This window comes from Carcharodon carcharias, chromosome 7 (assembly GCF_017639515.1).
Source record: "Carcharodon carcharias isolate sCarCar2 chromosome 7, sCarCar2.pri, whole genome shotgun sequence".
Lineage (NCBI taxonomy): Eukaryota > Metazoa > Chordata > Chondrichthyes > Lamniformes > Lamnidae > Carcharodon > Carcharodon carcharias.
Window position 1 is genome coordinate 41725033 of NC_054473.1, and position 14040 is coordinate 41739072.

Here is a 14040-nt window from a genome sequence, read left to right on the forward strand (position 1 = left end):
GACAATGGACTAGCTGGTATGTATTCAAACTTACCAATCTATATACCTGCACTGCATATTATGTAATTATTTGAGTTCACCAGCAGTGTAAACTGGATATTTGGGTGTGTACTTGCCAAAAATGAAAGGGGGAATTGCAAGAAGAATGTACCTGAATTTTTGATTTGCTATGTTGGTGGACAATTCTTAAGGGCATGCAGGAGCAGAGAGACCTGGGTGTATACATGCATACATCAGTGAAGGTGGCAGGACAGGTGGAGAGAGCAGTTAATAAAGCATATAGTATCCTGGGCTTTATTAATAGGGGCATAGAGTACAAGAGCAGGGAGGTTACGCTGAGTTTATATAAGACACCAGTTAAGTATCAGCTGGGGTATTGTGTACAGTTCTGGGCACCGCAATATAGGAGTGATGTGATTACATTGGAGAGAGTGCAGAAGAGGTTTACAAGAATGGTTCCAGGGATGAGAAACTTGAGTAATGAAGATAGATTGGAGAGGTTGGGACTGTTCCCCTTGGAGAGGAGAAGGCTAAGAGGAGATTTGATGGAGGTGTTCAAAATCATGATGGGGCAGGATAGAGTGGATAGGGAGAAACTGTTCCTGCTAATCAAGGGATTGAGAATGAAAGGGCACAGATTTAAAGTGATTTGCAAAAGAAGGAAATGTGATGCGAGAAAAACTTTCTCATACAGTGAGTGGTTCGAATTTGAAATGCACTGCTCCACTATGGTGGAGGTAGGTTCAATCGAGGCATTCAAGAGGGCAATAATGATTATTTGAATAGAAACAATGTGCAAGGGTATGGAGAAAAAGCAGCAGAACGGCACTAAGTCATAATGCTCACTTGCAGAGCTGGTGCAGACATGACGGGCCAAATGGCCTCCTTTTGCACTGTAACAATTCTGTGTTTCTGATTCTGACGATGCTCCTTACTGACATACACATTTATAAAATTAGATTAATTTATGTCATACTGCAAACATGGGCCTGGAAAACAAAGTAAATGTCACTGTTTTGTTTAATGTCAATTTTTAAGCAGAGCTTATATCAGATTTGGCTCAGTCCAATTTGATTTTATCCCTTTTTTAGAGGTGGTGGTAGGGGCGGGGGGGGAGGTGGAGGTGCAGAGTGAAACCAGCAGTTAACTTTTGTATTGTAACTGAAATTAATGTTGGCTATTGGTTTCATTTACCAGATACAATGTTCCCTCCTCCAGTAACTGTGCCAAGCTTAAATTTTCAATTTTATACTCTGAGGATCAAAGGACATTTTTTTTATTCATTCATAGGATTTGGGGGTCACTGGTTGGGCCAGCAGTTTGTGGGTGGTTGTTGGGAAGATAAGTAGATTTCTCTGATTTCACTAGAATTAGTGTTCAAAGGAAATCTTCCCAGGCAACATCACCGAGAATGCCGTATGCACCATAGTTATCCAACAAAAGAAGCTAGGGGTACCTTTGCATTTGTGGGGGCTTTCTGAGCCCAGTCAAAGAGGCGTTGGTAAACATGCCCGTCATAGTTGCCAATGGCAGAATTCAGCAGTTTGTCAGGATAATCAAATGCATCCGTTATTGAGACAGCATTCTTCCTAAAGAGAGATTTTTCTTCTAAGTTATATACATATATTCATTGACATTTTTAATGAAAGTAGTAGTATTTATTAGGAATACTGATAGATGTCAATTGGTATTGCTCACAACAGTCAGAAATTTGGAGTTCTGTCTCTATTGCTTACTATGACCAGTAATACAAAAACATTACTGAACAACTTGCTTTATATTTTCTTTCCAAAATGAGTTTGCTGACATTTTGCTTTTCTGATCTAGAGATCTGTTGTAGAAAGTGAGTATATCATTTTCAGTGGTAAACATGAAGATCAACTGAAGTTAAAATCTTTGGCTTTTCAATAAACTTTACTACTGTACATAAAACTAATAAGATTCCAACTATTTTGACCTTTGGATCGAACAGTTTTCAAATGGGCTGTATGGAAATTTTTAACTCAAATTGGACTGATTTTATACCAGAAGCCTAAATTTCTCACTTTTGCATCTGATATCAATCATTAAATGTTCTCAACAAATTGTCATCAAATATAAAGCATACACCAGAATTAAATTATTAATCCTATTTCCAGCAGTACTAAGTCTATACTTGGCAAAGGTTGTAGACCTAGCTACACATGAACCAAAATCACAAGCAGCAATTTGTTCAGCACGCTCTTAGACAGGAAGTGTACAAAAAGTATATTCTGCATACTGTTTTGAAAAATAGATCTGATGACTTTTGCATTCAAAAACAGGTAATTGCTTGCAGTTCATGACAAAAACAAAATCTGCTCTGCAATTGTTAGTGGCATTTTGCTTCATCCAGTTATTAACTGAAGACTGCAAAATGCACCAGATATGTACAAATATTTTCCCTCATTTAAATTGCAAGTGTACAAGAAATCATTTTTACCGGACAAGAGCTAGAAGATCCAGCAGAGAGGTGGTCACCAAGTCCAGTTGCTTTCCAGTCATAAATCCATCATAGGAAATCCCCAGCATTGTCCAGAATGCCAGTCAATGCGTAAAGGTCACACAACATTTTGATCACTTGCTGGATTTCAGGCTCAAACTTTAGTCCTTCCATTGTTTCAACAAAGTTCTTCACAACTATGTAATGGCAGTGAGCCTGAAAAATCAAAGAAAACACATAGATAAAACAGAACCCTGAATCCAAAATGAAATATATATCTCCTCCCTACAAAGGGTTGGGTGAACTAGTTCCATCACAGTTCACTCTTTTGTTATTGCACAGATCCAGAGGATTTGTGCACAAAAAACAATCACTTTACCCTGCAAGTAGATCCAGTTAACAAGCAGGGGATTCCAATAAGGAATACAAGGTTTGATACAAAGACAGAAAACAGACGAAAATTCTTTGAGTACATGGATCTTGTACCATACAAGTTAGATAAGCTGAGTGAATTTTCTTGTTCAAAGTTACGTTTTTCCTCAATGCTCCTCATACTGATATAAAATCAATGCAAAATGTAAAAATTGAAATGAGAAGACATGTGGAATCTGAAGTTGACAAAACGATGGAACTTGATGGCGTGATATATTACTGTGTGGCATAATGGCACTGATTTGGACATTTGTAGTCTACATCAAAATCACCTATGTTATCAGGAAGTAAACTATTCATACATATGTTGATGAAACTTCATGCATCAATTAATCTGCTCATGGAACTCCCTCACAGTGTCATAAACTGGAACCTCCCATGCATGAAATCTAAATGCACATTTAATTTATTTTGCTGAACAAATCAAAGCTTTGATTACTGTGACTTTTGCTCTCATACCCAATAAGATTTTTTCAAGTAATCTTGTTCAGCAAGGGTGGAATCAATTTGTAATACAAGTGAAGCTGTTTCTGGCTGTAGTTGGTTATTCCATCATTAATGCAAGAAAAACAGGTCAGAGGAAATGTAACTGCAAGATAATTATGGATGAATTAATGTCTACTTTTTGAACAAGGAAATGAGAACATACAAACTATAATCTTACAACAGCAGCCTTTGCAAGCTGCACAGAGGTACTATTCCAGGCAACATGTTGCTCGACTCCAGACTGAAGCAGAGACTGCAATTTGATCCCAGCATCCTTAATCAGCCTGAAGGAGATAAATCATCACATAAATAAGTTGAAAAGACAGCTTAATCAGATTCAAAATAGCTCTTCAAATGAGTTATTATTTAAAATGTAGGATATGGTATCATTACATAAAGAAGTTTATTCTGCACTACTAAATTATACTATAAGCTGGTTTGAAGAGGGTGGGGGGGGTGCGTGGGACAGGAGGAGCTGGATAGAGGGCCAGTGATAGGTGGAGATAGCCAAAAGATGTCATAGACAAAAGGACAAAGAGGTGTTGAAGATGGTGATATTATCTAAGGAATGCGCTAATAGGTGACTTTAAGGGTAGAAAGCAGGAGAAGCAAGGTACAGATAGCCCTAGTGGGGGTGGGGTGGGGGGAAGGGATCGAAATAGGCTAAAAGGTAGAGATAAACCACTGGGTGGAAATACATTTAAAAATAATGGAAATAGGTGGGAAAAGAAAAATCTACATAAATTATTGGAAAAAAGGGGGGATCGGAAAGGGGGTGGGGATGGAGGAGAGAGTTCATGTTCTAAAGTTTTTGAACTCAATATTCAGTCCGGAAGGCTGTAAAGTGCCTAGTCGGAAGTTTGACTGGAGGAACAGCACCTCATCTTCCAACCTGGCACTTTACAGCCTTCTGGACTGAATATTGAGTTCAACAATTTTAAATCATGAACTCTCTCCTCCATCCCCATCCCCTTTATGATCCCCCCTTTTTTCCAATAATTTATATAGATTTTTCTTTTCTCACCTATTTCCATTATTTTTAAATGTATTTCCATCCATAGTTTTATATTTGCCTTTTAGCCTATTTCGATCCCTTCCCCCAACCCCACCCCCACTAGGGCTATCTGTACCTTGCTTCTCCTGCTTTCTACCCTTAATGTCACCTATTAGCGCATTCCTTAGATAATATCACCACCTTCAACGCCTCTTTGTCCTTTTGCCTATGACATCTTTTGGCTATCTCCACTCACTGGCCCTCTATCCAGCTCTACTTGTCGCCCCCACCCCCCCACCCCCAAACCAGCTTATATTTCACCTCTTTTCTATTTTTCCTTAGTTCTGTTGAAGAGTCATACGGATTTGAAACATTAACTATGTTCCTCTCCGCAGATGCTGTCAGACCTGCTGAGTTTTTCCAGGTATTTTTATTTTTGTTTTGAATTTCCAGCATCTGCGGTTTTTTGCTTTTAAATTATACTATATTGACATTTAAGTTGTTACATTTATTTAAATTATTTAGGGAAGGACTCAGTGGCTAGCACACAATAATACTAAATATATTTATTAGATCTAATAATCACAATTAAATAAGTGGGATACAAATGTAGATAGATGACAAAACACAAAGGTGGAGTAGCAATCTATAATAAAAATTAATCCAGAAGTTAATTATGCCAAAGTTGATTTTCTTTAGAAAAAGATATTCCAACCATGTTCCCTTCACGTTATCCTAAAATATGGGGACTCTCATTATTTCCTGTTAGCCTAATGAAGATTCAATTCTAATAACATTAATTCTAATTGATAGTAAGGGTATCCTAAGGTATTAACAGAGGATGTCCTCATTATAATGTCCATAACTGGAAAATCATCTCGATGTCAGCTGTGGCTGAGTCAGTTGTAGTTTTGCCTCTGAGTCAGAAAGTTGTGGATCCCACCCCAGAAACTTTGACCACATAACGTGGGATAAAACTCCAGTGCAGCACTGAGCGAGTGCCGCATTGTTGGCTGTGCCATCTTTTGGATGAGATGTTAAAACCGAGGCCTTTTTTGCCCTTTCAGACTGATGTAAAAGATCCCATTGCACTGTTTTGAAGAAGAGCAGAGGAGTTCCCCTGGTAGCCTGACTGATATTTATCCCTCCACTAATATTGCTAAAACAGGTTATCTGTTCATTGTCATATTGCTGTGTACAAATTGGCTGCTGCACTTTCTACATTATAACAGTGAGAATACTTCAAAAGTAATTCATTGCTGTAAAACGCTTTGGGACATTCAGAGGTTGTGAAAGGACTTATAAAAACACAAGTCTTTTTTCTTTCTCAATGGAAAGCAATACTCAGTAAAAATCAAAACTCCCAGCTGCAATAATAAATAAATTGTAAAAGTTGGGCAGGCGGTCTCTTCATGTTGCGCAAAACTTTTCTAATCTTTCTCCAAGCTTCAAAATTCATCTTGTGTCCCGGTAATCAGAAATAAATGCATTATTCAAAGTATGTGCTGACTGCTGCCCTGTACAGTTTCAATATGATTGCCTCCGACTTATATTGGCAATATGATTTAGTAGTAATTAGATGTTGCTTGTACTGAGCTTAATATCACTGTCTGATATCACTAGGCTCTTTCCTGGCAAGTTCAATGTCATTCATCAAGTTTATGACAAATTTTAAAAGAGTCATAGAGATCTACAGAACAGAAAAAAGGCTCTTCTGTCCATCGAGTCTGTGTGGTCAAACAAGTACCTAACTATTCTAATCCCATTTTCCAGCGTTGGGCCCATAGCCTTGTATGCCATGGCATCGCAAGTGCACATCCAAATACTTCTTAAATGTTGAGGGTTTCTGCCTCTCCCACCCTTTCAGGCAATGAGTTCCAGATTACCACCACAGTCTGGGTGAAAAAATTATTCTTCACATCCCCTCTAAACCTCCTGCCCGTTACCTTAAATCCATGCCCCCTGGTTATTGATCCCTTCACCAAGGGCAAAAGTTCCTTCCTGTCTACCCTATCTATGCCCCTCATAGTTTTATCATGTACCCCCTCAATCTCCTCTGCTCCAAGGAAAATAACCCCAGTTTATCCAATCTCTCCTCATAACTAAAACTCTCCAGCCCAGGCAACATCCTGGTAAATCTCCTCTTCACTCTGTCTAGTGCAATCACATCCTTCCTATAATGCGGATTCCAGAACTGCACGCAATACTCTAGCTGTGGCCTAACCAGCATTTTATACAGTTCCAGCATAACCTCCCTGCTCTTATATTCTATGCCTTGGCTAATAAAGGCAAGTATCCCATATGCCTTCTTAACCACCTTACCTACCTGTGCCGCTACCTTAAGGGACCAGTGGACATGCACACCAAGGTCCCTCTGATCCTCAGTACTTCCTACCATTCATCGTGTATTCCCATGCCTTGTTTTTCCTGCCCAAGCGCATCACCTCACACTTATCCAGATTAAATTCCATTTGCCAATGATTAGCCCATCTCCTGTAATCTAACGCTAGCCTCCACACTATTTACCCCCCCACCAATTTTCGTGTCATCCGCAAACTTACTGTTCAACCCTCCTACATTCAAGTCTAAATCATTTATATACCACAAACAGCAAGGGACCCAACACCGATCCCTGTGGAACCCCACTGGACACAGGCATCTAGTCACAAAAACACCCCTTGACCATCACCCTCTGCTTCCTGCCACTCAGCCAATTCTGGATCCAATTTGCCAAATTGCCTTGGATCCCATGGGCTCTTACCTTCGCTATCAGTCTCCCATGTGGGACCTTATCAAAAGCCTTGCTGAAGTCCAAGTAGACTACATCAAATGCATTGCATTTACACACCCGGTCACCTCTTCGAAAAATTCATTCAAATTGGTCAGACACGATCTCCTCTTAACAAAATCATGCTGACTGTCCTTGATTAATGTAGATTAATTTTGTCCCTCAGAATTGCTTCCAATAGTTTCCCTACCACTGAGGTTAGACTGACTGGCCTGTAGTTACCTGGTTTATCCCTTCCTCCCTTCTTGAATAAAGGTACCACATTGGCTGTCCTCCAGTCCTCTGGCACCTCTCCTGTGGCCAGAGAGATTTTGAAAATTATTGCCAGCGAACCCTGCTATCTCCTCCCTTGCCTCGCTCAACAGCCTGGGATACTTTTCATCCAGGCCTGGAGATTTATCTATTTTTAAGCCTGCCAGACCACTTAGAGCCTCTTCCCTTTCTATGCTAATTTCTTTAATTATATCACAGTCATTCTGCGTGATTTCCATACCCATGTCATTCCTCTCACTTGCAAACACAAAGTATTCATTTAGAACCCTACTTATGTCTTCTGGATCCACACACAAATTACCACTACTAATGGGGCCTACTCTTTCCCTAGTTATCCTCTTGCTCAATGTACTTGCAAAATAACTTTGGATTTTCCTTTATTTTACCTGCCAATGTTTTTTCATGCCTTTTTGCTCTCCTAATTTCCTTCTTAAGTTCCCCCCTACACGTTCTACACTCGTCTAGGGCTTCCGCTGTTTTGAGCCCTCGGTATCTGCCATAAGCCTCCCTTTTTCTTTTTATCCAATCCTGTATATCCCTTGACATCCAGGGTTCCCTGGATTTGTTGGTCCCACCCTTTGTCGTTACTAGATTATGTTGGCCCTGTACTCTCCCTGTTTCCTTTTTGAATGAGTCTCACTGCTCTGACGCAGATTTACCTAAATGTAGCTGCTCCCAGTCCACTCTGGCCAAATCATATCTGATCTTATTAAAATCGGCCTTCCCCCAATTTAGAACTCTGATTTCTGGCCCATCCTTGTCCTTTTCCATAACAACCTTGAATCTAACAGAGTTATGATCATTATCTGCAAAATGCTCCCCCACACTTCCCTCTATCATTTGCCCGGCTTCATTCCCTAAAACTAAGCTCAGGACCGCCCCGCCCCCTCTCTTGTAGGATCTTCTACGTACTGGCTTAAAAAGCTCTCCTGGATGCATTTTAAGAATTCCGCTCCCTCTAAACCTATCACACAATGACTAACCCAGTTAATGTTGGGGAAGTTGAAATCTCCCACTATTACTACCCTATTATTTTTACACTTCTCTGAAATTTGCCTACACATCTGCTCTTCTATTTCTCTCTGACTGTTTGGGGACCTATAGTACACTCCCAGCAATGTAATTGCTCCTTTTTTGTTTTTCAGTTCTACCCATATGGCTTCATTTGAGGAGCCTTCTAAGGTATCGTCCTCCTTACTGCTGTAATTGATTCCTTGAGCAATATTGTGATATCCCCTCCTCTTTTACCTCCTTCCCTGTCTTACCTGAAGACCCTATATCCTGGAATATTGAGCTGCCAATCCTGCCCCTCTCTCAACCATGCCTCTGTGACAGCAATGACATCACACTTGCATGTGTTAATTTGTGCCCTCAACTCATCTGCCTTATTCGTCAGACTCCTTGCCTTCTAATTTTGGCTGTAAATCTCACCCTGCTGGACCTCCTCTCAGGATCCCATCCCCCTGCCAAGTTAGTTTAAACCCTCCCCAACGACACTAGCAAACCTCCCTGCAAGGATGTTGGTCCCATTCCGGTTCAGGTGCAACCTGTCCGCCTTGTACGGGTCCCGCCACCCCAAGAAACGGTCCCAATGTCTCAGAAGTCTAAAGCCCTCCCTCCTGCACCATCTCTTCAGCCACGCAATCAGCTGGACTAACCTCCTAGTTCTATACTCACTAGCGTATGGCACCCGAAGTAATCCAGAGATTACTACCTTTGAGGTCCTGTTTTTTAATCTGTTTCCTAGCTCCCTAAATTCTGCTTGCAGGACCACATCCCTCTTTCTACCTATGTTGTTGGTACCAATATGTACCATGATCTCTGTCTGTTTGCCCTCCCCCTTTAGAATGCCCTGCGGCTGTTCAGTGACATCCCGGACCCTCACACCAGGGAGGCAATATACCATCCTGGAGTCACATCTACAGCCGTAGAAACGCTTGTCTGCTCCCCTTACTATAGAGTCTCCTACCACTATTGATCTTCCACTCTTTTTCCTCTCCCCCCCCCCCTCCTCCCCGGTGCAGTTGAGCCACTCAGTGCCATGAGCATGGCTGCACTCCCCAGAGGAACTGTCACTCTCATCATTTTCCAACACAGAAAAATAGTTCTTGAGCAAGATGCACCCTGGGGATTTCCTGACTACCTCCTTGACACCTTTCTTCTGACTGATGGTCACCCATTCCCTCTCTGTCTGCACTTCCATAAGCTGTGGGGTGACCACATCTAAAAACGTGCTATCCATGTTCTATTTCCTATTTTGATTTAATGGACAGAAAATCATGAACAACCATTTCCCAATTTGCACTGGGAGAACCGTAGTAGAAAATCTACTTGAACGTACCTTACTTACTTAGACCTTTTGGAATTCCTTAGCTGCTTTGTAAACTTTGCTAACTTCTAGCTTATCATTTGCAAACTTGACCAATTGATATTGAATAACTTGGATCTTTCATGGTGGCTGCTTTTATAATTTTGTCATAATAAAAGTAGATTATAGACACTTGAAGTGAATAAGGTTCCTGATCCTGAAGTTACATTAATTGTGCTGAGTCACTAGATCTTGTAGATGTCAGGTGACACTTTGATTAGGTCACTCTATGATCTAATGATTCATTAGAAAATTGCCTCCATCGTCCCTCAGCACTATCCGCTTTCACTATCCATGGTAACCGACCTGTGTTCTATTACAGTGGGTTTATTTGTTTTCTGTTAATCACTGTCCAATTACAACCGCTACTTTTTCTCTCCTCCAATTCTGACTGAGAATGATCCACCAATTTCATTTGTCTTTGATGTGGCTTGGCCTTCTCGTTTTCTGCACCAATTGAATCACTCCTTAAAATCTCCTAAATCTTCATACTTAATCCACATAGAAGTCACCACAATCATGCCTTTTTATTGAAAACAACATCCATATGTCCCCATTTGTGTTTTCAGCTACTTGTTTATATTATCAATGGCTTTCTACATTCCACACAAGATTGTTTATCAGATCTTAATGTTTGTCATGCAGGACTAAAGCAGGCATTGGGAGACTAAAGAAATTATGGCTAAGATTTATGCAACTAGATCTACGCCAGTTGTGATTTACCACAAGGCCCTTTAAATCCACTTAAAGTAGTCTTGCTGGAGTGATAACTTCATTTAAATATTAGAATACATCTAACTTTTACACCTAATTTGGCCAGAATTGAACTTGAAATACACTTCTTTCCTTTGGAATAGGCCTAAGGGAAACTCTATGATTGATGGAGCTCTTAAAAGAACTTAACTTTTTGAAGTCTTTCTTTTATTTTAAAATATAGTTTAATTTAGAATTAGACTTTTTATTAATTAATATGTTTAAGAAACATTTTTCTTCATTTTGAGTTTTTTTATTTCCCTAAACACAAAATTAGCTGAATATTGTCTGCTAAATCAGGAAAAAATCTTTAAATGATGCATTTAAAAGACTTTTAACAAAATAGGAACAGCTGAAAAAGGAAGCAAAAAAGCGCTTACAATCAAAGCTTTCACAGGTGCTTAGTTCGGCATATAAGACACCTCATGAAAAGTTCCTACTGATCAGCAAATCAAGTTCATATTAGTGATGAGGATTGGTTTTGAAGTGCCTAATTTCGTGCTGAAAAAAACACAAAGATGAAATAAAATCTTCCACAGATATCCACTAGCGCAACTAGTCAGACTTGTTGCTTCTGAATTACACTCTACAACCCACTTGGCAATGACCACAAGGATCTAGCTCTGCCAGTACAAGACATGTACATCTGTGGCATCTACTCTAATACCCAGAACTCTTCGACACCACAGTGTTGGTATTACCTATTCCTTCTTTTGTCACTATCTCCTTCAAGGAACTTACACTGCTGTTGTCTTGGCTGGTGTCGAGAGAAGAAAGCAGCCTTTCCTGCAGCCACCTTATGTAGTTGTTATCAAACATAAGGTCAGGATGTTTTGTTGCACTGTCCACTTGACCAGAGGCTCAATTTCTTACCAATTATTGGGTTTTGCTGATTACTAAACCAACAAATGTATGCCCATTTATGCAATCACTTACATTTAAATGGCCACACCCCTTTTCATTTTCCCTGAAACTCTTCAGGATTGCTGACGTGCACACGTTTCTGCCTCCTAATGTGGACTTGAAGATTACCTGAATGTTTAATTACTACCCCAAGAAACTGAGAAATAAAAGGGCTAAAATATAGGACAGAGTAATGCCATATGAGCACTTTAAACCTCTGATAACAAATAGAACAAGAATTTCTATTTTTTTTTATACTTTCGTGGGATGTGAATGTTGATCCCAAGGTCAGCATTTGTCGCTCATTTCCAATTGTCGTTGAGAAGGTGGTGGTGTGCTGCCTTTTTAAACTGCTGCAGTCCATTATTAGGTATGGGTACATCTATTGTGCTGTTAAAAAGTTAATTCCAGGATTTTGACCTAGCAACAAAGAACGGTGATATAATTCCAAGTCAGAATGGTGTGTGGCTTGGAGGGACCTTGCTGGTGATGTTCCCATATATCTGCTGCCCTTGTTTGTCTAGATGGCAGAGGTCATCTGTTTAGAAAGTGCTGTTGAAGGAGCCTTGTTGAGTTGCTGCAGTAAATCTTCTATATGGTACACACTGAACAACTGTACATTGGTGATGGAGGGAGTGAATGTTCATGGTAGTGATGATCAAGTAAGCTGCTGTATCCTGGATGGTGTCAAACATTTTGAGTGTTGTTGGGGCCGCACTCATCCAGGCAAGTGGAGAGTATTTCATCACACTCCTGATGCGTGTCTTGTAGGTGGTGAACAGGCTTTGTGGAGTCAGGTGAGCTAATTGCTGCAGAATTCCTAGCCTATGACTTGCTCTTGTAGCCAAAGTATTTATAAGGCTAGTCCAGTTAAACTTCTGGTCAATGGTAAACCCCAGGGTGTTGATGGTGAGGATGGTAATGTGTTGAATATCAAGGGAGGGATGGTTAGATTCTCTCTTGATGATAATGGTTATTGCATGTCACTTACATGGCATAAATGTTACTTGCTTATAACATTTGGGGAATTTCTTCCTTCAGATGCTTGCTGGGTCCATCTTAAAAGATATATAATGTTCAAAAAATCAGTTTAGAAAGCTTGAGATACAATTTCCTGGCATGGTTAAGGCTCCTGTTCCCCCGAATCCACTTTCTACAGTGCTCATTCTTGGTCTATTTCATTGACAAATTTTAATCCCACAATAACACCGTTACTGACCTGTGTGCCCTGTGCTTGTAAGACTCATATATATATATATATATATATATATGAATAGCTTGAGGAAATCACTTTTCTCCTTCGTAGAGCAATGAAGAATAATGGGTTCAGACAGGTAAGAGACAGACTGGGGCAAAGGCTGTCCACAATCTATTCTGGTAAGGCACTTCATTAGGAATCTAAGTAGAGAAGAAAAATTACATCAATTATAGCATGTCAAAAATCAACCTTACATTGAGGGGGTAATTCCATAAGTCTAGGTTGGCAGAGAGGAGCCTCACCCAATGACTGCATTAAAGTTGTGAATTTAGTTACAGAGTATTGAACAGGAGCTATTTGGTTTAGATTTCTTAAGTTACTATCTTAGCAAACTGTTATGTTGTAGTTCCTTCCCTTAGTTGATGAAATACTGAAATAAAATATGTTGAGAAATAACTTTATTTAAAAAATTTATACCCTTTTGAAATTCCTCTGTACTTTCTTTTGGTCACCATTCTACAGCTGACAGGTTGGACAGGTAACCTAATTCTGTCTCCAAAGTTCCACAATGCAACCAACTACTAAAAAAGTGATGACTCAGCTGATTCCTCTTCCCTGTAGGGTGTTCCTGATCTTTACTCAGCATTCCTCCATCAACCTGTCAATGTGAACTTGTGCCCTACCACCAGAGTATAAGGAAATGTAGAACATACTAAGTTGACAACTAGACAGAGATAAAACAATACCATGGGATAGTTAGCATATATTATTAACTGCAAAGCCTGCAAAATGCCTAGAGAAAGAGATTAGAGCAGTTAGGATTAAAATAGTTGTTTGACTGAAAGGCACTGAGACTGGATAAGATTAGAGGAAATAGTGCATGATATAGTAATCTTACACCAAGAACAGGTCATTCAAAATGCAGAACTTGAGAGAATTGGTTTATCAGGTTTAGATAAAAGGATACCATATTGTGCTAGGATTACATAATATCCTATGACCAAAATAGGCATGTCTCAATAAAAGATATAAAATAGGATGGAGTCATGCATCCTTTTTAACTCAAAGTTACGAACTATCATTGATGGGAGTAGCTCTTCGTCCCAAATGGCTATCCTACCTGCGTATACCATATGTGTTTGTTTGCTTGTAATCATATATATGTATATATTTCCAAAGTAAATTTATCTCTGGTGTCCAAGTCTTTGTTAGGACTGCATTGCAGGTTCTTTATGGTCCAACATAGGAGTGCAAATAAAATTTAACAAATGCTTTGGTGGTTGCACATTTTTTTTAAAGATAGTAAACTAGTTACATCACACAGCTGAGATGTTTAAACAGGTAACATGCAAATTCCATTGAGAAATCTATTCAAGGCCCTCAT

General features: G+C 39.7%; 1 protein-coding gene across 1 annotated transcript in view; it reads right to left on the reverse strand.

Moving 5' to 3' along the window:
- Positions 1-14040, reverse strand: part of LOC121280194 (peroxisomal acyl-coenzyme A oxidase 2-like) — a 50334-nt gene that overhangs the window by 2076 nt on the left and 34218 nt on the right. The window contains 6 exon segments of the mRNA XM_041191929.1: positions 1457-1589; positions 2462-2533; positions 2535-2677; positions 3558-3663; positions 12678-12703; positions 12706-12856. Of these exon segments, the coding sequence (XP_041047863.1) occupies positions 1457-1589; positions 2462-2533; positions 2535-2677; positions 3558-3663; positions 12678-12703; positions 12706-12856 (631 nt within the window).